The sequence below is a fragment of the Zonotrichia leucophrys genome, chromosome 3, assembly GCF_028769735.1.
Source record: "Zonotrichia leucophrys gambelii isolate GWCS_2022_RI chromosome 3, RI_Zleu_2.0, whole genome shotgun sequence".
Taxonomy (NCBI): domain Eukaryota; kingdom Metazoa; phylum Chordata; class Aves; order Passeriformes; family Passerellidae; genus Zonotrichia; species Zonotrichia leucophrys.
This window is the reverse complement of record NC_088172.1, coordinates 6,696,611-6,720,872: the sequence shown is the minus strand read 5'-3', so window position 1 is coordinate 6,720,872 and position 24,262 is coordinate 6,696,611. Positions and strand designations below refer to the sequence as shown.

The 24,262-nt window shown below is 40.6% G+C and overlaps 2 protein-coding genes across 2 annotated transcripts in view; both read right to left on the bottom strand.

Annotated features, from left to right (window-relative positions):
* Window positions 1–2,708, bottom strand: part of UBE2J1 (ubiquitin conjugating enzyme E2 J1) — a 38,645-nt gene extending 35,937 nt beyond the window's left edge. The window contains exon 1 of the mRNA XM_064707307.1: window positions 2,687–2,708. The gene's annotated coding sequence lies outside the window, so the exon portion shown is untranslated. The remainder of the gene's footprint in view (window positions 1–2,686) is intronic.
* A 265-nt stretch (window positions 2,709–2,973) lies between these two features.
* Window positions 2,974–22,597, bottom strand: RRAGD (Ras related GTP binding D). Its single transcript, XM_064707306.1, has 7 exons — window positions 22,320–22,597; window positions 15,532–15,827; window positions 14,937–15,136; window positions 13,807–13,921; window positions 7,942–8,084; window positions 6,061–6,209; window positions 2,974–4,160 (listed from the first exon to the last, which is right to left on the bottom strand). Exons 1-7 carry the CDS (start codon window positions 22,465–22,467, stop codon window positions 4,009–4,011), a joined length of 1,203 nt encoding a protein of 400 aa, XP_064563376.1. The 5' UTR covers window positions 22,468–22,597; the 3' UTR covers window positions 2,974–4,008.
* Between the last annotated feature and the right edge of the window lie 1,665 nt (window positions 22,598–24,262).

Here is a 24,262-nt window from a genome sequence, read left to right as displayed (position 1 = left end):
CACTAGGGCATTTTGTCTTGGATATATTTATATATGTTTTTTACATTTTAAAATATGTTCTGGACATGATTAAGAAATGTTTAAAATTTGACTGCGAACAAAACTGTAACTTCAATATCAATACATATTTTATGGCATGCATACAAACCAGGATTACATAAATCTGTCCAGTCTTTTTAGGGATGTTATAGCATGTAATGGATTTCTACAATTTTTTTTGCACTCAGTATTTTTTCAGTAGGTTTTAGCTCAAGACCTAGCTCGTGGCTCATAATGCCTACAAGCCAAAGGGAATAGGCTGGCAGAAACCAAGGAGAGTGAGTATCAGACCTGGTTACAGCAAAATATGAAATTCAGACAGCAAACTGAGAAAGGTAACACAGATACCAGGGAGAAAACAAATTAAAAGCAGCAATCTGCTAGTGTAATTTTTAAATGTAGCTATTTGAAGATATGTGCATGAGCTAATATGCAAATATTAATACAGTGAGAAATCAAGTGGGATGTCAACCATATGCCACCATATAAGAGGAGCCCAAAAGAACTTCCCAATCAAGCTTATTTCTGATTTTCCACACAGCTGAAGTGGGAGAATTTGATGTGTTTATCTGTAATTGAGTAAATTCAGATGCAGTTATTGATAAACATTTAGAATCTGAGGAAATTTTGGTATTAATGTATCTATGCATCTAACAGGACAAAGCTGCAGCACAAAAATCATGTCATGATGTCATGTACATCATCAGTACAAATACAGGAAAACCTCAGTGTTCAATTTAAGAAAAAAATATTCTACAATAATTGTTGCAAATGACAGCACAATAAATATGTCATTAAAGCAAACAGTTGCTACTGTATACAATTATGGGTTATTTTCTTTAATTCCTCCATTTACCCTGATGATGCATATAAAGATGGAGGGAGTTCATAGGTCAACATTTCTTTTAAAAATTGCTACAGTACTTACACAGAATGAGCTCCCTTAGTATCAAATCATCAGGAGTGCAATTTCACATGCAAGAAACCACAGAATTTTTGTTTTAGTGGGAAAAGCAACCCTGTTCTATCATGAAACATGAGAGCTCAAATGATCCATGTGAATTACACTTTATCAGAGTAGTTTGCTCCTGTCAATTACACTTCTATACTAATGCACAGCATGTTGGTAATCACCAGATTTTAGAAACACATTCCAGCTCTGTAACATTTTAAATAGCCATTCCAGTGCATGCTCAAAGATGCATTTGAACTCTTCAGAGAACCCATCACACACTTTGCTGCCTGAGCTGCTGCCTGTTGAATTACTTACAGGCATTTCCTCAACTATAACACGTTCTTGGAAACAATATTTTATAGTTATCTAGCTCCTGACTTTAAAATGTCCACAGGATACTAAATTGGTTTGGGTTTATTGTAAACCAGTGTTTTTAAAAGACATGGCTTGTTCATTAATGGTCCCTACCATCTCTAGTCAACTTCAATGTTAAATAAGAAATGGAGACTTATGGATCAGGTACTTTAAAAATACTGGACTATTTGGGAAGTAATTACTTCTTCCACAATTTCTAATTTTAGAAAAAGTGTATCAACACTGCCTTAAGTGGCTCTTGTAGCACATGGGGTATTTAATTTCTTTTAAATAAAAACCAGAATCTCAATAAAATTTAAAAGAATTTTTTAAAGAAAAAGCAAGTTTTAGAATATATTTGTAAAAAGGACCTTGCATGCCTCACTCAGTGTTTAATCACTTCACCTAGAACATTAGAAAATTATTACTCAAAAGTGAAATATCACCTAACCTGAAAATACAAAAGTTAAACACTAAAACTAATGAATTTTTAACATTCTTTAAATTTTATATTTGAAACATAAGTAACCTGATGAAAATTACATTTACTCTGATGATATTGATTTGGAAGTTTTATGTTGGCTAAAATCACCCTCACTAAATTATGCTAGATAGTCTGTTCCAAATTCTAAATGGGACTACAAGAGGCAACTTCACTGTCTTAAACAAGTTGATAGTCTCTAATAGAAGGTCTACATAGAACTCAGGCCAAATATATGGAAGCTACATTTAGTTATGACTCATATCATAGCCACTATGAAGAGATAATTTACACATAAAAACAACAACAAAAAAATCTGGCCCAGCCTGGTAGGTGTTCTTAGTCCCACATAGCCACCTACACCTGGTGGGGCAAAGGGAGGACAGAGATTGTGACCCAGTGGGGGGATCTCAACAAAATGAAAGACAAACACATGGCCAGAAATTACAGCAGCCCTTCAATGAATGTCCTGTGGACTGGAAAGCTGTCAAAAGGTGTCTCTTACCCATCACTGCATGGTGAGCTCTGAAAACAGCTTTGCATTACTTTAACTGAGGGGCTAGTCAGAAGAATGCCCTCAACTAAGATGATGGGTGGTGACAGTACTAAAAGGAATTTGAACTCTGTTTTTTGAACACTCTGATTTGACTACAGCTACTGTCACTGTTTTTCACACCAGCAGCACCAGGATCAGTGATTTTCACTATTATCAGTATTTCTTACCTTCCTGAGCCCCTAGAACTGCATTACTTATCACACAATTCTTGACAGAGCTATTGTTTCCATCTTCCTGCCTGCCTCCAGAGCTATTCTGGCTGGGGGCAGATTAGCTGTGAATATGGTACATTTCCCCTTACCTGTTTCTGGTGTACAGCAAGCTGCCTCCCATTCTGGTCAAGTTCTTCTCACTCCCAAAAGCTGCCAACAAAACCATTAGACTGCGCATGCAATTGGTAAAAATTAAGAGTTTCCCTTCCATCAAGGAATTATAATTTTGTATCACTAATTAAACAAAACCACTCAATACAGAACATGGAAAGCGTTACTTCTTTTTAGGTTTGAAGAGTCCTCTGCTGTCCTGGCTGATCCTGGGGTAAATCTGCTCATATTCAATATTAAAATAAAAAGTAGTGATGTACGCTGATTATTACAGCAGGTAGATTGTCCAGTCCTCATTTTAATGGTCTCGTCTTGATTTCAATCACAGATGTACCCCTGACAGAGGGAATCAGAACCCAGTGCTCACACCTTTATGACTTATCAGTACATCAGAATGCCAGGGTGGAAATACATACAGATTCTTCATTGCACCAACTGTACACGTGCAGGCTCTCAACACAAACTTAGCAATGTAAATCCAGCTGTACAGATACAACATACTCTTCTGAAGCCTTATAAAAATACCAGTGCAACATAGAGCCATTTTACAAAACAATCATCTTTATAGAAAGGTATTTTAGTGGTATATGCTGAGGTAAATAATAAAACCAGACCCAAGAGAGGGCATGACCAGTGTTAAGGAGAACTCCGGATGAAATTTGGCCAAAAGCCTGTTTTATAAAAGCTAATATTTACCTACCAGTTACGATTCCTGGTAAGGTGCTTATTGCTGTAATACTTCAATATTATTCTTCAGTTTACAAATTGAAAAATATATGAAATTAGATCTGTATGAATGTTAGGTATTAGCTGTCACAAATTTAAAAAGGCATTGTACCAAGTTTTTCTTAATTGTTTACTAACCAATTTGATTGTAGCAGGTATATAAACTACAGCATACATTTTACCTGACACCATGCATCAAAATCACCATAAAAACTAAGTTTATCAAAGTCCAAGTCCACAAGGAAAACATGAAAAAGTGCAAATTATGTACCCAGTATTTCTGTCACAGCTGTTTTTTCTTAATATGGCATGAAAAAGGTTTACAGCATATATTAAGAAAATTCTTACAAGTGCTCACCTCAATGTTTATATATACAACATTTTGCTCAAAGTGCTCACTATATGAAAAAAACTGATTGGATAAAAATATTTCAACAGTGCTTTCTGAACGTTCAGGGAAAATTCATATAATACATCAGTCCCATTTTTTTTCCTCTTCCCTCAGTGCAATGAGATGCAGAAGTCATATCAACTTCATGAAAACTTTGCTTGCCACATTGCCAGAAAACCTCAGTTACAGTGGCATTCTTGGTGTCCCATTGGGAGTGGGTCTTTTATTTTTTTGTAGGTGGCTTTGATGTTTTCGAGATCTTACTACTTTCATTCTTACTTCAAATACTTCTTGTATGGCTTTTCGAAAACAATGGAAATTGTAGTCTATTAATCCTACAGAGACAGAAATGTTTTACATATTAATAAAGACATTCATATAAATAAAGTAATGAAAACATTGCTTATATTCTGTGTTTAGTGAAATACCATACTCTCTGTCTGGAGCTCATTTTCAGTGTCCAGGAATTTTTTCTGTGCTAAGCAAAAGCACATTTGAGACATACAAATAATTCAGGAAGCATTACAGCTTGATACAATGTCTGCTACTATATATAGTGGTATGTTTTAAGAGAAATCAAATAGAAGTTCATTGGCAGATAACAGATCCCTAATTTAATAAAGGGCATTGAAGAAGTGCTCAGTATTCTAGAAGAAAAACTGAAATATTTCATAAAATATGGTGTCACTTTGGAAATCTATTTCACAGAATAACTGTGATAAAAATAAGTACCTTCTATTAATCAAGAAATATTTGGTTTTTGACAATACATAAACTTTGAAATGGATACTTGATAGAACTATTACCAAATCTCACCCAGCTGTATTTCATCTTACACTGTAATTAAAAAGTAACACAATAGACATGCTGTTAGGTTAGAGACTTACATAACAGGCAGATAACATTACTGTGTTAGTGGGCTGAATATAATCCCACAGGAAAGCTGTAAAGCCATATTGGTAGTCAATTGGAAGATTTACTGAGTACTACAATTCTGTAACACCACAATACAATTTTAGAATTTTGGTACTGAGCTCATGACCTCATTTAATATTAATGCCATAAGCTTTCTTAACTGAAATACTGCAGCATTTTCCATTTCAGTTTCCCTAAGAGGAGATGAATATTTTTAAGTGGTTTAAATCGACCATGTTACACTTTGTTTTTTTTTCCAGAAACCGTTTTCTATCTTCCTATAGTTCAGGCAAAATATTCCTTGGAATTCATGAGGCACAAAAAGCTCACCTCCATTATAATACCAGAGCCGTACTGCAGAAGAGTGAAGGCTACCAAGTGTCCCAGCTATGCAGACACAAGTTATGGACAAACCCTAAGGGATGTTTATTCAGCATGGTGTCTTTCTGAAACAGTGCTCTTAGTAAGTATGCAGAAATAACACTTCATATGCTTTCTACAGAAAGCAACTGCATCCAACACTCATATGCAATAAAGGTGGTAGAGGTATGGAAGAGACATTTGACTAGTTTAAATTCTATCAAAAGCTCACCAGGCTGTCAAACAGCCCAGCAGACATGGCACAAGTGCTGTGTTCACAGCACACCAACACTGACAGGTGAAATTACTATCACAAGATGGGGCACACGAGCCCAGATGGCAGCTTGCTCTTCCACTGCTGAGTTTTGTCACAAAGACCAGCAACTCAGTGAACATCATACTGGTGGGCAGAGAGGTCATGAACTAAGGGCTCAGTATTGACTTTGACCAGAAAGATGACAAAGAAATGTTGTGCACTTTAACTGCAAAATTAAAGCACTCCTAAATAAGACTAGGTCCTAAATATGCAATTTTTCAAAAGCCTGCTTTCAGATATAAGAAAAGCAAGAACATTCTATCTGTCAGTTTCAAAATTTTTCCCTTGGTTATGGCAGGCAAGCTGTTCCAAATGTGTATGCTGGTGTCAACAGGTACAAATCAGTGTCAGACAATATAAACTAACACAGTCTACAGTTGCAGGTGGAAGCTTTACTGCATTGGATGTAAACTTTCAAATACTTTCATATCAGAAATTTGTCAAATACGTTTAGGATTTCATCCCATCTTAATGCCTGCACAAGTACTTTCATCCCTTTAAAAATGTTATATAAGCTTTATCAAGCTGTACTTACCTCAATTTATGATGCAGTTAGAAATTTATCAGCTAATGACAACCTCAGTTATTCATTAACTCACTAATATAAGGGAAAAATAATGCAATACTAGAAAAGGGAAAAATACCTTTTCTCTCAAAGCTTTCTTCTCTGACAAAACAAACAAGAGCGAGGAATTTTGTCACCTCTTTTAAATAAAGGACAGTTGTATTATTCAGTTTTATGATTGCCATTGATTCTTTGTCATAAGGGGTTCCAGTGCCATCATCTTTAAGCCTAAAGAGCAGTATTCAAACAAACAAACAAGAAAAGACACCAGATTAGTTAACAAAAGTACTGCTACATTGGTTCTCTCACCAAAGAATCTCAAACTTTATGAAATCTTCCTTTTCATCTTTCAGGCAGACTCTTCTTCAAACTACACACTAGTAAACTAAGAAGACAAAGAGATTAAATTGTTTAACACATCACACACCAAACCTTAGATCTGGGACTAGAAATCAGGTGGTTTGATTGTCAAGTGCCTGAACTGGAACCTTATTTTTTCCTCAGTAAGTTACCACCCATTTACCACAAGGCTGCTTTTTTTTTTAAATCAGTGCTTTATATTATGACTTATCATAAACATATGAAACAGTAGGTCTGTACTGATAACTCCAAACCCAGTAACCTTGCTTGAGTGGTAGCAGCTGACTGGTAGTTTAAGACATCATGAGACTTTCCTCATGAGATGTTTGCTTTTGCAACATCATATTATGAAAAGAGATTTCTCCTTCACAGATGCTGTGTCATGATGATCACTGCATTATGTTTTTGTACATCATTGTAACATTGTAATTTTATCCTCATTCCTGAATGCACACACAGATATTGTTAAATTGATTCTTATCACCAACCTCCCAGAACAATTAGTCTCAGTAACATATTAAAGTGGCAACTTCCACAGATGCTCCAGGAACAGAGGACAAAAAATTAATTGTAATATCATCTTTAGTCTGTAGCTAAAAAATGGCAAGCAGATCTCTGGTGATAAAGGCTAAATGGCTACACAAGCACAGTGGCAGAATGATATTTTGTAAATAAAGAGCCCCACAAATGGTGTTGTACACATAATTATTAAATGCACACTCTTTTGAACTACACAGCAGATTCTTTCTGTTTACAAAAATCAGCATTCTTTATTTTATACCTCTGTAAAACAAGTTCTAACACAGCTACTGAAGTGATGACTCCAAAATCTGAAACATATGGTAGAATATACAAACTTTAGAGATTTTAGGTTAAGTATTCAAGTTTATTGTTCCAGTGCTTATTGCACGTGTGCACCAGGACTCTCCCTTGTACCCCCTTCCAGAAAGCAAGAAGCCTACCAGTGGTACAAATGCAAAGCTAGCCCATTGGCCTCCAAATGTCAGCATCTTAGTGCACTAATTCTTAATGTGCCCCTGCCTTTCCCAGGAGTGGCTGGCACTACACTTGGCCAAGGGCCCAGCCACTGAACACATAACTTGCAAGCAGATGTACATGTTAGCCCAGGAGATTTCCACTTGCTAGTGTACAAAAAGGGGAAATTGAAAAAACCCAGAAAGGTCATAAAGGGAATAGAGGACAAACAGAGAACTGAAGTGAGAGCGAAACAACTCTCTGAGGCTATTAGAGGCCACTGGCTATTAAATAAAACTCAATATGGCCCCACTTCTTTTTAAAACAGGAGGCGTCCCTCTGTTGATTTCATCCCTAGGGAAAAAAATGATGAGGTTTCCTTTTATTTTAGGTTGGTTTCTTCTGACTTCTTCCTCCAAATAAAATTATTAGCATAGAAATAGAAGAGACTGAACAGGGAACAATGCTTGTTTCTGAGAAGGATCAGTCTCTCAGAAGCCAGCCATCTCCTCCCCTGCCAGCAAATTACCCATTCTAATTATTGTTTCATCCACATCACTGGAATTTTGAGGCTATTCAGATTCTCAGTACACAGCTTTATGGAAAACATTCACAATTTACTTACCCATATATACAAGAAATGTCAATCACAACATCTATCATATCACAGCAGAGCTCGTAAGTTTGCATATCCACTGGAGTGCTGTCTGTTGCAATATAGATCTTACTGACTACATCAAATAAAAATGCTTTTTCAATCCCAGAATTCTATTCAAGAGAAGAAAAAAAGAAAAATAAAGTGGAATCCATGTTTTCAAATTAACCCCAAGCTTTTCTGTTCCCTTACTTGCCTGTTATACAAAAAGCCTAGGCTAAAGAAATTAAATTGCAATCAAGCTCATTTTGAAAGAACTGTACATACAGCACTGTTGTATTTGTAGCAAACAATAATGCTCACAAACCTTCCAATACTTTCTGCCTCTGAGCAGACATAATGACATAGTGACACTCCCAAACTGCTCAACCTGGAGAAATTTCTTTTAAGTGGAAAATGAAGGAGGGCAAGGGGGGAGCAGAAAAATCTTCCAAGTTCAAGATTTTGGTGTTTTAATTGTAGCAACAGCCATAAAAGAAAGCTGCAATCTAAAGTTATTCTAAGTGGGCATATGAGAAGATAGAAACAAGAGAAAGAAAACACTGATGGACAAAGAAGACAGTATTGCTCAGGAACTGATTTCCAAGGAAATTAAGAAGTTTTTCCATTGCAGTCTGTAGCTGTTTTAGTGTCTGGTTCTGTAGAACATCTTTTAGGATCACAGGAGAGAGAACAGTGTTGTGATGGTGCCTTCAGGTTTCACACAGCACTGGTAGTTAAAGCCATGTTTAAAATGCTAAGGCTTGCTACAATGATGACAGCTGTGTTCCTGTGATCCTGCCAAGCTGATTAAGACACTCTCCACACTGGAGATGTATCGTATTCACAGCTCTGAGAAGCTAGCCAGGAATGCTAGCTCTTACTCTTTGTGTAGATAAGGTAAACTGCCATAAGCCTCTGCTTCCTGGAAGAAAAAAGTGTACTTCTTAACTGAAAACAGTAGCCTTGCTGGCTGATGTCAAAGGATTACACCTGCACACCTGTCCCAGCATGAAAAAAGGGCAATTTCCCAGAATTGCTAAAGCACAAGCTATGAAATACTCTTCCATCTATATGGGAAGACAAGCAATTTTCTCCATCCAACTGAACTGTCTCCAGAAATTCCCATTTTAACAGGGTTTGGGACTGCTGCCACAGTAGTTCTGTAACCACCAAAAACCACTTTTGTACAGTTACAGAACTTTTCCATTTTTTCTTCCTTCTTTCCTAAGTCAACTGTTTAACACATAGTTAAGTAACTAAAGTGACTCTCCTGCTCTCCATATTTCCTGAAATAGGAAGAAAAATTTCCAACACTAGATATGCTATTGAACAATGGCCAGCAGTATTTTGGGCATTTTCTCCTTAAAGAGGCATCATTCCTCCACCACTGCACACAGAGCTAAGGCTGCAAACATCCATTAGTAATAAAAGAGTATAGGGGTGAATTTCTTGTATTTCATAATAGAAAAACTCTCTGAGTGGCCTATTTCAGTAAGTCAGTAATAAAAAAATATTAAAAACAAAGCACACACTGTGGATACCTTAGGTAAATGGGCTGAAGCACAGAATGTACAAGGAGAGTCTCAAAGAAATGGCTATGTTCAACCTGAAGAAGAGAAGACTTACTGCTATCTACAAATAACTAATGTAAGGGTTCAGAGAAGCCAGAACCAAGCTCTTCTCAGAGCTACAATGCTGAAGGACAGAAGACAAAAGGCACAGGCTGGAATTCTGACTTGATACAAGAAAAAAAAAATTAACAGAAGAGTGGTGAAGGATTGGGAACACGCTGACCTGAGAGTTTGTAGTGTTTCCATCTTTCCAAATGCACAAAGCTGAACTGGACCCAGCAATAACCAACTTGCTGTAACTGGCCTGACTCTGAGCAGCAGCTGATCTCTAAAGGTCTCTTTCAGCCTTCAGGGTTCTATGAGTCTATGTTCTTTGAGCACAAAGAACAAAAATGTATGCATATTTAAGCTGCTTGTTCTGGCCACATATGGGAGTTCTGTAATTTTATTTTTTAAATAGTAATTCTGACAGCACCTCACACAGTTCAACAGATGCTGTCAAATAAGATTAATTACAAGAGTTCTTTTGAAAAATCATGTAAGTACATAGCTATAAGTCATGGCCAAAATTGTATTTGAAAATACAAGTCATTTCAGACAGAAGAAGCTGAAACTTGAGCCCTGCAGTGTCATTCATGAGAAGTCAATTGCCAAGTTTTGTATTACAAAAAGAGAGACATAGCAATGATTTCAGCTGTACAGATAAGATGCACTTTAAATTATTAAGATGCGAGTGACAATATAATAACATTTAACAATGAGAAGTGATTTTTTAATCTCAGAGCTCTAGGTGCTGCAGCCTGCCTGTACTTGCAGTGACAGTTCAGAAAGTTTTCTGAACGTTTGCCAAGAACGTCTTCAGACATTCTGCCATGCCAGCAGTTACACCTGCTGGTTAAGGGCAGAAATTGGTCTCTTAAACTATGCTTGTTTTCAATTGCAACTGATCCATTGTGGTAGGACCTGCTGAGAAACTGCATGTATTTGCTTCTTTAGAACTTGTATGGTAACAGAAACCTCTGTGAAATGCATGGACTGCCAGGAGCAGTAACCACTAAATTCACCCACATGCCTTCCAATATTTCATCTGCCAGGGTTTTTAGTACAACTGTAACCAAAAAGTCAAAGGATTTCCCAGAATTTTTGTGTGGAAACTACTCAACACTCCACCCTCCACCTGCTACCCCTAGCCCACAAAAGAACCCAAACAGAAATTATAGAAACAGTAATAAAAAGTCATTAAAACCAGGAAAAGGTGGATTAAAAGTAATGTTCAAAGAGACATTACATCATTACTGCTTAGGGAAAATTACAATAAGAAATCAACTGTTTCTGTTACTGGAACTGGTGGGTTCCTTAGTGAATGAAAGGCTGGCATTGATTAAATGAGAGCAGAGCCTGAAAAAACACCAGTTCTCCCTGCCACAACCCTACAGTCTGCAGAGAAGATGCAACATGTGCTAAAGTCATTCTGAATTGATGTAAGAATATTCCATGGTTAATCTGAACCAAGAGAGCCATTGTGAAAAATCTGCAATGAATATATGAGATTTTATTTTGGATAGGTAAAAACCATGAGGTACTTGAAATTCAAACCATGTCTCTCAACTATACGGGGTGTGATGATGTAGAAGACATCTAATCCTTAAATAGAATAGGTTCCGTAAAAGTGGTAGTATTCCTCCAATCCTAGGACAGGTAAGCAGGCCTATCTTTTTCTGTCTTTAATGTATGAAAGTAAGCCAGAATTTGGCCCTAAAAAGCAACTCTCAAAAGAACTTAAGAGGATATTGCCAGTCACATCCAGTTAGCAATGAATTTTGGACAATTATTTAAACAGGCATTACATCACACAGCAGATTTCGCGAATTAATTTTTATCACTACATTTGAATTTACAGATTACAAAATTTAAATCATTAAATGATCAAAACTGTATATAATTTTATTTTTACTATAATAATTGTTTGGTTTAATACGTACTTTTTAATATCCCTCAAAACAGACCAAACAACCTCAAATTACAATACACTTTCCTATGTCACACATCTTGATTGGTTAATAAGGTCACAGTAATTAAGAAACAGGCATCCTTCTATATGAAGCTGATGTGTTATCAGATAAGATTAACGTGGATTTTTAGTGCCAGTTATTTAATGACTTACAAGCCCTTACATTAAAGAATGCAGAAGCAGTATTATCACACTGATGGATCCTCAAACATGCTCACACACTGTGGCGTTATAAACTGGGGAAAAAACCTGCTGTGAACTTAAGAGTGATCACAGATCTATTTTTGTAATTGTCAGCTTTTTGTGTTGGAAGTCTCTGTGGCATAAATGAAAGCACTTCCTCGTGAATGCGCTGAAACTGAAAAGTAGAACACGAACACACCCCCGCCCTGATATCCAACACATGGGCTTCCTGAGATAAGGCGTGACAAAAACCATGCCAAAATTTGTTCCTACTAAGTTGCCAAGGTAAAGAGGCACCCCCTAACTAATTGTATGCAGGAGAACGATGCTTACTTAATCTTCCTGTGGTTGCAAATAATCATTCTGAGTCTCTCTCTCTGCAGACAGAAGATACTTGTAAAAACAGCAAGCATACTGAGGACAAAGTGATGCAGCTACACATGGCCCTAGGTCATTTAGAAACTGGAGCAAAGAAAGAGTCTGAGACTTTTCCCATACTGAAGAGGGGAAATAGCACACTTCCCTCACTTTTCTGGACATCCCATTTGTTTGAAATACTTTTTCTTCCTTACAAACTATACCTGATATTGTAGGTGTGATTGGAGCTGGGTGTTCCAGACACATGAGCAATTGTTATCAGTCATTCAGGAAGCTGCCTGTGCTCAGCTCATGTGGAGATTCTGCACAAACCCTTCACCAACTCCAAACAGTGAGGAGACTCCATACAGAGATCTGACTCACAAAGAGTGACTGGAGTGACTCTGGCACAGGGAAGACTATTATTCAGCTAGCTTTCTCTGAAAGACTGTGAGCCAAAACCACTATCTAATTGCTCTAGAATTGTTGTCATCATTTCTTCATTAACTTTCTGCCATGGAGTTTTGAGACTACATGATAATAACTGGTATACAGTCTAGCTGTTTTGGAAGAAACAGGTCTTTGTAGCAAACTATTAATTATGACACTATATAAATGTGCTGTTTAATTAAGGGAATAATTTTGGAATGACCTTCCTCTATTCCTAGCTTTCCCTATCACATCCAACTTTTATCTCTCTCCATTTCCACACTGAGAATCCATGAAGTCTAATTTTATCTTACAAGCTGTTGAATGATATTAAATAATTTCTTATGTCAAAATCACAAGAAGACACAATAAAGTATCTTGCTCGGAAATTGAAGCTTCAGAAATGAGTGCTGGATGCTAAGCACAAAATTAGAATATTATGAGAAAGGGTGCAGTTTTCAGAGCAACTATGACCTGATACAACAACCACTAAAACAGGGAGTTTCCCCTTTTCACAAATTACTCCCTGTGCTCCTCTTCACTCACTGCCCCATGTTTCCATCTCTTACCTTGTGTCAGAACAAGAGCATGTTGGATTCCTCCATCACCTGCTTTTAACTAAATGAAGCAGTGCATAAGTGCATGGTATAGTAACTCCATGAGGGAACAAGTGAGTGTCAGAGCCAGTACGAAGGAAAGGAAGAGATCAGACATACCAGGAAGAGTGGAGCAAACAATTTCTTCCCCAGTGGTAACAAACCACTAGATACACAAAACTCCCTAACTGGCCTTCAAAGTAACTATGGAAGTGGTGAAAGTTGTGGAGGAATCCATGTCTAAAAATTTCATGACATAAGATGATTTTCTTAAGCTCAGTAAACTTTCCAATACAAAATAAAATTAATTCTGGGAACCACTACAGACAGCTCCCCATATGAGGTCAGACTAGATAATGTTCCTTTAAATATTTAGTCATAGAAGGTTTAAGTGCAACTTCAACATATACATGCAGCACAGACTTTTGCAACATTCAGACTGATGCTACAAGCAGAAAAGTGATGGCAGCTAACCCACTTCATGTGACTCAGGAAATACTCTGAGTATCTCAGCAGCTCATCAATGCTGTCTAATAGACATGGAAGTGAGGCCAAGCTGCATGGGGGTGCATTTCAACTAAGTTCTGATCATTTCTCTGAGAGTTCACATTGCTCATGATCTCTTAAGAAGGCAGTGAATAGAGTATCTAAACATGCATGTTGGACACAGCCAGATCTACAGACAAAGGACATAGGAAGTACTTACTGAAATAAAGATGTTAAGCAGGTTTTCCAGTGTTGGGAGCTGTGGAATCAGTTTCTGTACCACTTTGCTAAATGCTTCAAATATAGAATGATCATATATGCTTGTCAGATAAAAGCTGGAAAAAAATGTCACCACATTTTCCTTTTAGCCACATACTGTGAACATGATGTACTTTTCACAATATGAGTGAAATAAAATATTGTCAGACAGTAAGTGCCTACACTAATGCAATTACCCCCTGTGATCAAAAGTCATGATATGATTGAAACACAGGACTTTATCTCTATACTAAAAAAACCCCCAGCCTGAACAGTGAAATCTAGAACTCAATGTAGAACTTTTTAATGCAACTCCCACACTGGTATTCTTACAAAAATATTTATCAAATTTCAGGAGAGGAGTATTCTTACAAAAATATTTATCAAATTTCAGAGGAGTGTTACTGAGTATGCCTATTGTGATCTACTTTTTGAAAGCTGTGGACCCATTTATCAGTGCGGTGATGCAGTCGAGTAGTAGTGATGCAGTAGTGCAGTGATGGAGTAGAGCTCTAAAGAGCTGGCATGTTCATGGATCAGGCCTCTCATTTTAATATATTTGGCTTTAAAGTGCTCAGAAAGCCATGACAACTTGATGTCCTCTGGTTCCCAGCCTGCAAAGTCCTCTACTTGTCACCATTTACTACATTAACCCATTTTACCAGAGGACACAAGGCAAAGCTACAGCACAGGTCTTCCCAAGCGGCTCTGAGCAGGCTGCAGCAGCGAGGATGAGTGAGTGGCACAGGGCTTTCAAAGGAGGCAAAGTGATGTGGTGCCATACACACTCCATGGCCTGGAACTCTACTGGTTGTTGTCACTGTCCAAGTCAACTTATTTCAAGACAGCAACTGCAGCAAAACCTGATAGTATTCTGGCATGTTTGTCATGTGTTATTAAGCAGCTCTCCATCTTTCCCTTCTAAACAGCAATCAGAAATAGGATACTTTGGCTCAGGTCAAATACAGGGTCTCTGATTATCCTTCATATATCAAAAGCATGTTGCCTGCTAGTTCAAGAGGACAGAAAATAGTAACTTGTCAAATAAGCTGCTCTCCTCTTTAGCATTCACTGCACAGCAACTTTTCTCACCTGAGGTGAATCTTCTCCAATCCAGCATCTGCAAGGTCGTCATTTGCCCTCTGGTGAATATCCCTCTGTGTTTCAATCTTATGGTCATCAGATAAACCATCCACTTTATGGATAAAGATTTCAAAGTTGATATCTGGATTCACTTTATAAGCTCTGGTCACAGTAAGATGCAGCCGAGCTAATGCTTCCATATAATCATCCTAATAAAGGAAAAAGAAGAGCTACAACTTGGGAAAGTACTTAAAAATATATATTATACTTAATGATACTTATTTTTAAATAGTACTACAGCTCAACAGCAGCTTGATTTTTTAATGTTTTAAAAGTAGAAGCCTGAGCCTACATCCAGCATGTGCACCAATCTCATGCTGTCAGCACTTACGAATCTGAGCAAGAACCTTGAGATGTTAAAACAAATTAGTTAACTTCCAAACACACTGCAGGGAGAGATTAAAAATAGCCAAGCTGCTCTTCAAGTTTTAATGATTTCTTTTAATGTGTGTTTGTGATGTAGATTATTTATTTGCTTTGAAAAACCCTCCCATTTGTCTATTGCTGAAGGAAGAAAAAAATAGCTTAAAGCCCCTTTTTTTACCTGAGAATCAATAACAAATATCAGTGCTCCAGTGCCTCTGAAAATCATCTCATAATCAAACGTAGGGTCAAAGAAGTCAATTTGCCCAGGAAAATCCCATATCTGAAAGTTGACAAAGGAGCTGTTGGAAACATCCTCTCTGCAGATCTTGTTTGTGCTCTCCAAGAAGAGAGTCTCATTCGGCGACATTTTGTGAAAGACAACTTTCTGAATGGAAGACTTTCCACTTCTTCTCAATCCCATGAGTAGGATTCTTGGCTTAACTTCAGTACTGAAGGGATCATTGAAATCCAAAACTGAATAAAATCACACAAGAAGAAAAGGAATATACTATGGCAATATAATTAGTAACTGCCAGATAACATGCATTTGATATTTATTTTCATGAAATTTTTATATTAATTTATGCAAATGTATCCAATGTTTAGGCTTAGAGAGCAGTGCTACAGGCATTTTGACTTTAATTATTTGCCCCTTAGGGTATACTATCAGAAAATCTACTTCTCACCTCCAAGACAAACTGCAGAAGGTTTGACTGCTCTGTTTGTATGTGAAAAATCTGTTATCACACATAGACATCTTTAAATACCTAATTTTACTCTAATTAACACTATGCCACATATATTCTCCTTTAAAAGAGTATCATCTGATAACAAATACCCTTTCCAGCAGATAGCTACATCACAATGCTGGAAGAACAAGGTAAGACTCTGTTAAGTACCTCTGCATGATCTTTCTACCTGAGGGCTGCCTTTCTCTAAAATCAATCAACCAATAAATAAACTAATAATGAAATCACACATGCAAGGAGCTACAGGAAGAGTTCAACTCAGCAGGCACACAGGGCTTCTATGTTGCTTACTGAGTAAGCAACTGCTTACTGAGCTCATGAGGAGTCCTTTCCTAAGGTGCTTAGGATTTCACTTGCTGCTCAGCAATTCGTGTTACAATCTGTAAAGGTTTGTTATCCAATAAATAAGATTACAGCATATCATCTGCCTATTTGCAAAACAAAGGCCTGGGAACACAGGGGTTTCATTGTGTTACCTACTCCAGTTTGAAACTGGCACTATTTTTTCTGGTGCTGATGCAGTTATATCAGCATCAAGTGGTTCCAACAGTAAACTATGCTGTTATATCTGTAAGGACATGAATGTATAGCTATCCATTCCTGGACACACTTTAGCTTCAGGTTATCTCTAATCAAAACACCCAAAGATGTCTAAATTGCTGCATCTAGCTGGCCTATAACTTTGAAATGTCCTTTGGTGCTGAGGTGAAATGGCACTGCCTTATATGTAAAAAGCTTTGAAACACCTCTGTGACTCTGCAGTGTCAAATACAAGCAGCACAAAAAAAGGAGTTTTCAGTGCTAAACCCACAGAGTACAACTCAGAGTACAGAGAGGTCAGGTTTAAAATACTGATCACACAACAGGCTAAACATACTATCCAGTGGGGTTTGGTAGACCTTCTATCCACTGCACCACAGACTATTCAGATCATACTTTGTAGCACAACATAATTGCATTTCTTTTTTCTGCTGGGATAAGTTTTGAATTGCAAAACTTATCTGGCACACATTTATTCACACGCATCATTCCTGAATATGCCCTGCATATGTGGTCAGCTTTACTCCCAAAATATTAAAATGCAAAACAAGAAATCTCAGTAACAGTTTGAACCTGAAAATTTATTACATTATCAGCCAAAAGAAGATGGAAAGCTTAAAGGAATCCTTTGCCTAGGAGCACGTTTTGCACCTAGGTGGTGACCACATCTTGCATCTTCTTGTGTGCCTGAAGCCTCATTCACAGCTTTCAGAACCAAAGGAGCAGGGTATGTCTGCCAGGAGGGTACAGAACTGTGTCCAGGTCTGTTTGTGCCTCCCAAATTTGAGTGACCGAGAAGCAGGGCTTCTCAAACTGAAGATATTGCAGTGTTAGCATAAAACATCTCCTGGCACCATCTACTGGCTTGTGAGAGGTTGTGCCACTCAGTGCAGGTCCGTGTCACCAGTGACTGAAGAAGTTTTCAACTCATTATCCAAGGGATCCTGTCCATTTCAAATGCAATTGAAAAACCATGGCAGGTATTACCCCTTACTGTGTTCTTGTCATTTATCACACACGAACACTGCAAGGCAGGAACATGTGCACAGGGGAAACACTTTCAGACAGAACAGGGATAGGTAACTCTGTAAGAATCTCATCCAATAAACACAGCAATGGCCGCTTCTGCTGATCTACACACAACAAATTTACGAACTAAGAAACTGAGGTTAACGTGCTCCTCTACTCTTCCCATCATCTTGAACAGAGGTAGCACTCCTGTGGCTGGGAGAAATGTGCCTACAATACTTCACAACTCCAGAAGAATAATAAACATCTGCTCTAAGATGATGTAAAGATATTTTATGTTTTGGGAGTACAGCCTTGTTAATAAACCAAACCAAATATGCAAGAGTCAATGGTGTACACTCCATCTCACTCTGCTTTTTTGCCATGAGAAGAGAAAATAATTTATTCAAAGCTTTGTCAAGACTTTATAAAAACATGTAAAGAACAGGCTTCAAGTTGAGGCTTTATTGCATGCTTCAAAAAAATAAAAAGCCTCCCATTTGCTCTGTATGCAACTGAACTTACAAAGTCTCATCTACCATGGATTTGTACTTTGTGTCCCCTTCCTCTTCCCACCACAAAAACACCAACTTCCTCCTGTATGTCTTATGACATCTCCTCCAAATAATAGATATGACATGCTGTGGCTGATCTGGAGCTCAGCACATTTCAGTTGGCTACACTGTGTGCACCCGTCTGCCAGCTGCTGCCACAGTGAACGCACAAAACTGCTCACTTGTCCTTCTGAGGACACTTCATTTAGCTTTCTCCTCTCTTTGGAATACCAGTTTTCCTCAAACTTGTGGGAACTTAATAACCTTTGAGATGTCTTTTGCTCAGACTTGGTTGAAGGTGGACAGCAGTTTCCAAGATTCTGACCACTGATGAGACAACCAGAGGACAAGCTACATACCTAACTCCCTTTTCTTGAGAAACAACCTAAAACCCCACACATATCTGAAGAAATATTTTAAATCATTTGGGAGTTTTTACGTTGTGGTATTAAATTATTCCAGGCTGTTAGATTTTTACTGATTGTAATGCTTAATAGCAGGAAATTGCTTTCTATTAAAGCCATACTAAAAAAAATACAGTTGCAACTGCAAACAGAATTAGCGATAAGAATGAAGCTCTTCTGCTAGTAGGACTGTTACTTAGCTTTTGAAATCCTGCCAGTTCAAAGACAGGGAAATGTAAGAGTATCATCCAAACCTGACGAGACAGCAAGGCTTCTACAGCACTTCCCTCCCAGAGAGAGTTAAGAGATTACCTTATATGTAAAGGAATTGGACGATGCTTTGCCTGCCCACATTCCTCTGCAGGAGTACATGACAACTCCTTTTTTAATTTGCCACAGAAATGCCAGTAGATGTATCACTGCAACTTCCCAGACTAGGTTACTGAGTGAGATCATAATATGCCCAAGAGAAACACTAAACTCTTCTCTGTTCTATAACGGGAAAGATAATTTTCCCTATTGTGAGATGCCACACATTTCCTGCTTCATTCACTTTTGCAAACAGTAAATGTTTTAAAATGCCAGTCTCTAATGCATATCAACAGTCCTTCATGTTTCAACTAAGCAGCCATAAAGAACAGAAGCCATGCTGGTTAGAGGCCATTCCTTTGAAGTATTCACAAATTTAACTCAACAAACCTAAAAGCACTTTCCCCCAGAAAAGCACTCCATTCCTTACAGAACCTCTGTTAACCACAGCTGTGTCCTTGCCTACGGAGTGTTTTGCATGCATTGCAACATGCAGAAGAGCACAGCTCCCAGGAGTTGAGAACAGCATGCAGCACTCCCAGCCTGTCTCACCAGTCCACAATGAATACTTTAGTATCTCCTTTATGCCATTAGATATACAGAGATAACTAAAGCAGTTTTTGAAGCCTATCCTGAGTAACAGATCAACTGCAATTAATTGTCAAAGCAGGTGACAACCCATGCTTTGTGGGCATATGGGATGGGGATGCCTCGTTCTGTACATCCCACCAGCTTTCAAACATACAAATGAAACATCACAGCTCATCTGCTCAAGTAACATAAAGCCAAAAGGAATTATTTTGCTCATGTTACCAACTGCAAGGTAACAAGCCTCTTAGTCTAGGTTTGAACTAATACAGCTAATGATGATTTTTTTTCCCCACTAATTCAGTTATATTAAGTTTTAACCATTTCTGCGTAAAGGAGAGGTAGCAGTTCAATCCAAACTTTCTGCTCTTACCTTCAAAGCCATTATTCCTGTAGCATTTCCAGTACTGCTGTGACTGTGGTATTTGCAGCACTTTGGACTGCTGTCAAGACAATGCCCTTACAAAACACTGAACATCCTCAACGCTAACAGATGGCCTGAAACTAAAGAGTTAACAGAAAAAGCCTGTATGCTATGAAGAAGGGTGTTCAGCTACTGGGAGCTCATAGACATCGCAGAAACACCTGGTGGAAAGAAATTCTTGTGGCTACAGAAAAAACTCAGAAGTGTCTCTTCCAGAAGATCAGGTCCCACGCTGCCGCAAGTGCAGCACTCTGCAGGGGTACGTCTTAAAGCCACTTCCTTGGGACACTCTGCAGAGAGCTTTCCTGCTTCTAAACACTTTTAAATTGCATCTATAAAAAATATGACTAGGCTTTATGTAAATTCAAGCGTTTTAAGGTCCCTGAATATGACCCTAAGTGTAAACAAAAGACAAGAGCCATGGTTTCAGCCCTGAAGCTGGAGACACTAACCCAGTATAGGGTGAGGGATGACCAATGTGAAGTTTTGAAATCTTCTGCATACTTACAAGAAGAAATTATGCTTTTACTTTTAAGCCTGCCTTCTCTCTTTACTGCCAACAGCCATGCATTGAAACTGTTCTTCTTATATTGCCCTTTTCATTTTTTCTTTGTGGAAAAGTGGAGGCAGTGACACTGAATTTTGGACTACTTGCCATACAGAGCCAGGAAGAAAGGACAAAAAAAAGGGGAAAGCCCCCTGCCCTGTAGCCCAGTGTTATACAAAACACAGACCCAAATCCCAACCCCCTCCAGTTCAGATGCTGTCTGCCTCTTTCTCTGGAGAATTCAAAATGAAACAGAAAACCAGGGAATCTGGACAGTCAAAATGTCCAGATTGTTTTAATCCTGTGTAGAATAGTCTCTGCATGGACTGACTTCTGCTATTCAGATGTAAAGGTTTTTTTCTGTTAAGCACAATATTCTGGTATTACTGTAAAGAAGCAATTGCAATTTTTAGCAGTCTAACAAGTTTCTATTCAAAAATATCCAAATGAATTTGTCTGAAGACAGTATATGGGTTAGTCCTCTACAGAAAACACCAAGTTAGTGTAGCACTAAAGAATCACATTAAAATTTATCCTCTTTGCATCAAAATAAAGGCAATTCTTTAGCAGGTTCAAGTAAGACTTTATTTAATCTCAGTTACAGCCTTTACAGTCCAACATTCCTATAGCTTTAACCATGAAGGCTTATACTCAAAGCACTGACCCTCCTCCACTCCCCAAAATTACATTAGTCAGTGCAGCACCTTCCATGGCAGCCTGGAGGACTGGGCCTTTAAGGAGAAGAGTTCTGCACGCTAATATCGAAATAGACTTAAAGCATGTGGCCTTTTTATTATGCTCTTATAAAAAAGCACTTCTTTTTTTATCCTGTGATACTGAGAGTTCTCCAAGCTCCTTTGTGAAATATGTCTCAGAAGAATGAATTCAGGCTCTGAATGAACGCAACAGGCTCTGAGCTGGCATTTCCTTTTTCTACTGAATGAGACTGCTTTTCCTGGTAAGCCCGTCCTTCTCAGCATCACCATCCCTACTGACACGGACATGCAGTGAGTAAGGCGGCTCCCCACAGGCACAGACAGACGGACATTTAGCAGAGCCTGCCACTGTGGGACTGACACTCGCAGCTGCGGAGCAGCCCCGGACACAGAGCTGCGTGTGGCCGCTGCCTTTTATAGCGTGACACCCAACCCCCCACCCTGGCACACTCGGGGCACATCATCAAGCTGTGGCCTCCAATAACTAATAACTCTCACCCCAGACTGGAAGAATACTGATGAGAAATCACACACACACACACACACACACACTTTGCCTGCACTCCCTTTGCCTCCTCCCTCTTTTCCCAACGTTTCCTGCTACCTGTCAGCCTTGCCCTGCTCCTTCCTCAGAGCTCCCTGCACCCTCTGACCCACCGAGCACCCCGTCCCCGTCCCGGCCCTTCCCACGGCACCTCCGCAGCATCCTCGCTCCGCCTGGCCTCCCAGCGCCCAGCCCCGTCCCCACTTGGGCCTGCCCTCCCTCTGGACGCCTCGTCTTTCCCCGCACCGCTGGCCCCGGCTCCCCTCGTGTCCCAAAACCCGCGGGGCGCCTCGCCTCCTCCCTGACCCACATCCGCGGGCCGCCAAACCTCACCTCCTGGCGGCGGCCCTGCGTCCCCCGCCACCGTCCCGGCCTCACCCCGGCCCCTGCCCCGCCTCACTCCACACCCGCGCTCGCTGCCGGCCGCTCCTCCGCAGCCCCCTCCGAGCCCGGCGCTTTCCCCTCGGCGCTCCGGGAGCAGCCCCAGCCCAAGCCCCATCCGCGGCCCCCGCAGCCCCGCGGCCACCGCCCCGCCGCTCCCGCCGCCCCCGGTGCCGCTGCGGCCGCCGCGAGCGGTACTCACACGCCTCATCGCCGCCGCTCTCCGCGTCGCCGTCCGAGAAGGACTCGGCCCCGTCGGCGTAACCCGCCAAGCCCACGATCTCCTCCTCCTCTTCCTCCTCCTCGTCCCCCTCTTCCTCCTCCGGCAGCTTCCTCGGCACCTGGCTCATGCCGGCCGCGCTCCTGGCGGGGCTCCCGGCCCCTCTGCCTGCGGCAGGCTCGGGGCGCGGGGGGCGCAGGTCCCGCGCTGGCGCCGCGCCCGCCGCCGCTCCCCTCCTTCCCCCCGCACGGCGCTGGCGGAGCGCGGCGCAGCTGCCGGCGGGGCGGGCGGGGAGGCGGCGTGACCCGCGTCACCTGACGCGCCCGGTCACGGGCCGCCGGGGCCGCCGGGGCCTCCGCGCTCGCCCGGGCCCGCTCCCGAGCCCGGCCGTGCCGCTGGCACCCCCGCGCCGGCGGGCATAGCCGGGCGCTGCGGGCTCACCGGCGGGTCTGAGCAGCGTCGCCACCGCTCGCCCCGGCCCTGCTGTCCCGAGAGACGCCCGTGGGAGCCGTGCACCCGCGAGGCGCTGCCCCTGGCTTGCGGGGCGCCGCGGTGGGCGAGTGGAGTGGCCGGGTGTGCCCGGCAGCGGCACCGAGAGGGCACCATTACAAGCATCCCTGCTCAGAATCCTTACAGTCACAGAATCAAATAGGTTGGAAAAGACCTATGGTATCATTGAGCCCAACCTATGACCAAACACCCCCGTGTCAGCTGCACCGTGGCTACTAAGTGCCATGTCCAGTCTTTCCTTAAATACGTCCGGTGACTCCACCACCTCCCTGGACAGTCCATTCTGAATCTAATCACCCTCTCTGTGAAGAATTTCTGCCCAATGTAGAACCTAAATTTCCCCTGAGGCAGCTTAAGTCTATGTGCTCTCCTCCTGTCACTGGTTGCCAGGGAGAAGAGTCCGATCCCTATCTGGCTACAGCCTCCTTTCAGTCAGTTTGAAGAGAGTGGTAAGGTTTCTCCTGAGCCTCTTCTTCTTGGTCAAGTCCTGCAACCTCATCCTGCACAAACTCCAGAGATAGGCGTGGGAGACGTTCCTGCATCATCTGTATACACTTCCAGCAAGTGGGAGGCTCTGGGACATGGGCAGAGCCATGTGTGCTTGGTGCTGCTCAGCTCACCCATCTGCCAAGCACTGCCTGCTGCCCTGCCCCATGCTCCTTCCATGTCATCACACGGGCAAGCCCAAAATGTTAATCTAGGCACTGATGGTGGGAGGTAATGTATTTGCAGTATGGGTTAGAGAGATTATTTTAGAGATAATTCACTTGATTAATAAGGAACACTAGGAGACATAGTAGTGAATTCCCTGAAGAAGTTGAGATTTTGATGTCCCTGACTGATCAAGGTGTCCTCATCTCCCTGCCATTGCTTCCTCCAGGCTTGCTCTGCAAGGACAGACCTCCTGCCTCACACCCAGGCTCCTTCTCAGGAGTTTCAGTGCTGCTCTTCTTATCTTGTACCAGTCTAAGCTCCAGTGTGTGTGTTAGTCCCTGGCTGTCATCCCATGCTGCCCACTGTAGTGACTGGCAGCTGAATTCCTCATTCTCCAACACCAAATTTTCCTCTGTTTCTGTTTCTTCCTTTCTACTTCCTCCTCTCCTGTTCTCCCTCCTTGCATTCAGTTTATTGATTGGACTTCTGTTTGGAGTCTCCACTTTTTTCCTGCAGCTGATTATTTTTCTGACCTCTGTGCTGCATGACAATCTTATCGCTAGGCCTTCCAGTTTGTACTAAACCACTGGAGATAATGGAGGTACACATCTGTTCAGAGGTGGGAGAAATTCCCCTTGCCCATTAATATACAAATTTATTGAAAGGTCTGCCTTTATTCTCAACTTACCAACCTTCTTGAAGTTTTGCTTGAACAGATTAACAATGTACTAAAAGATTATGGAAACCTTTCAAGATTAAAT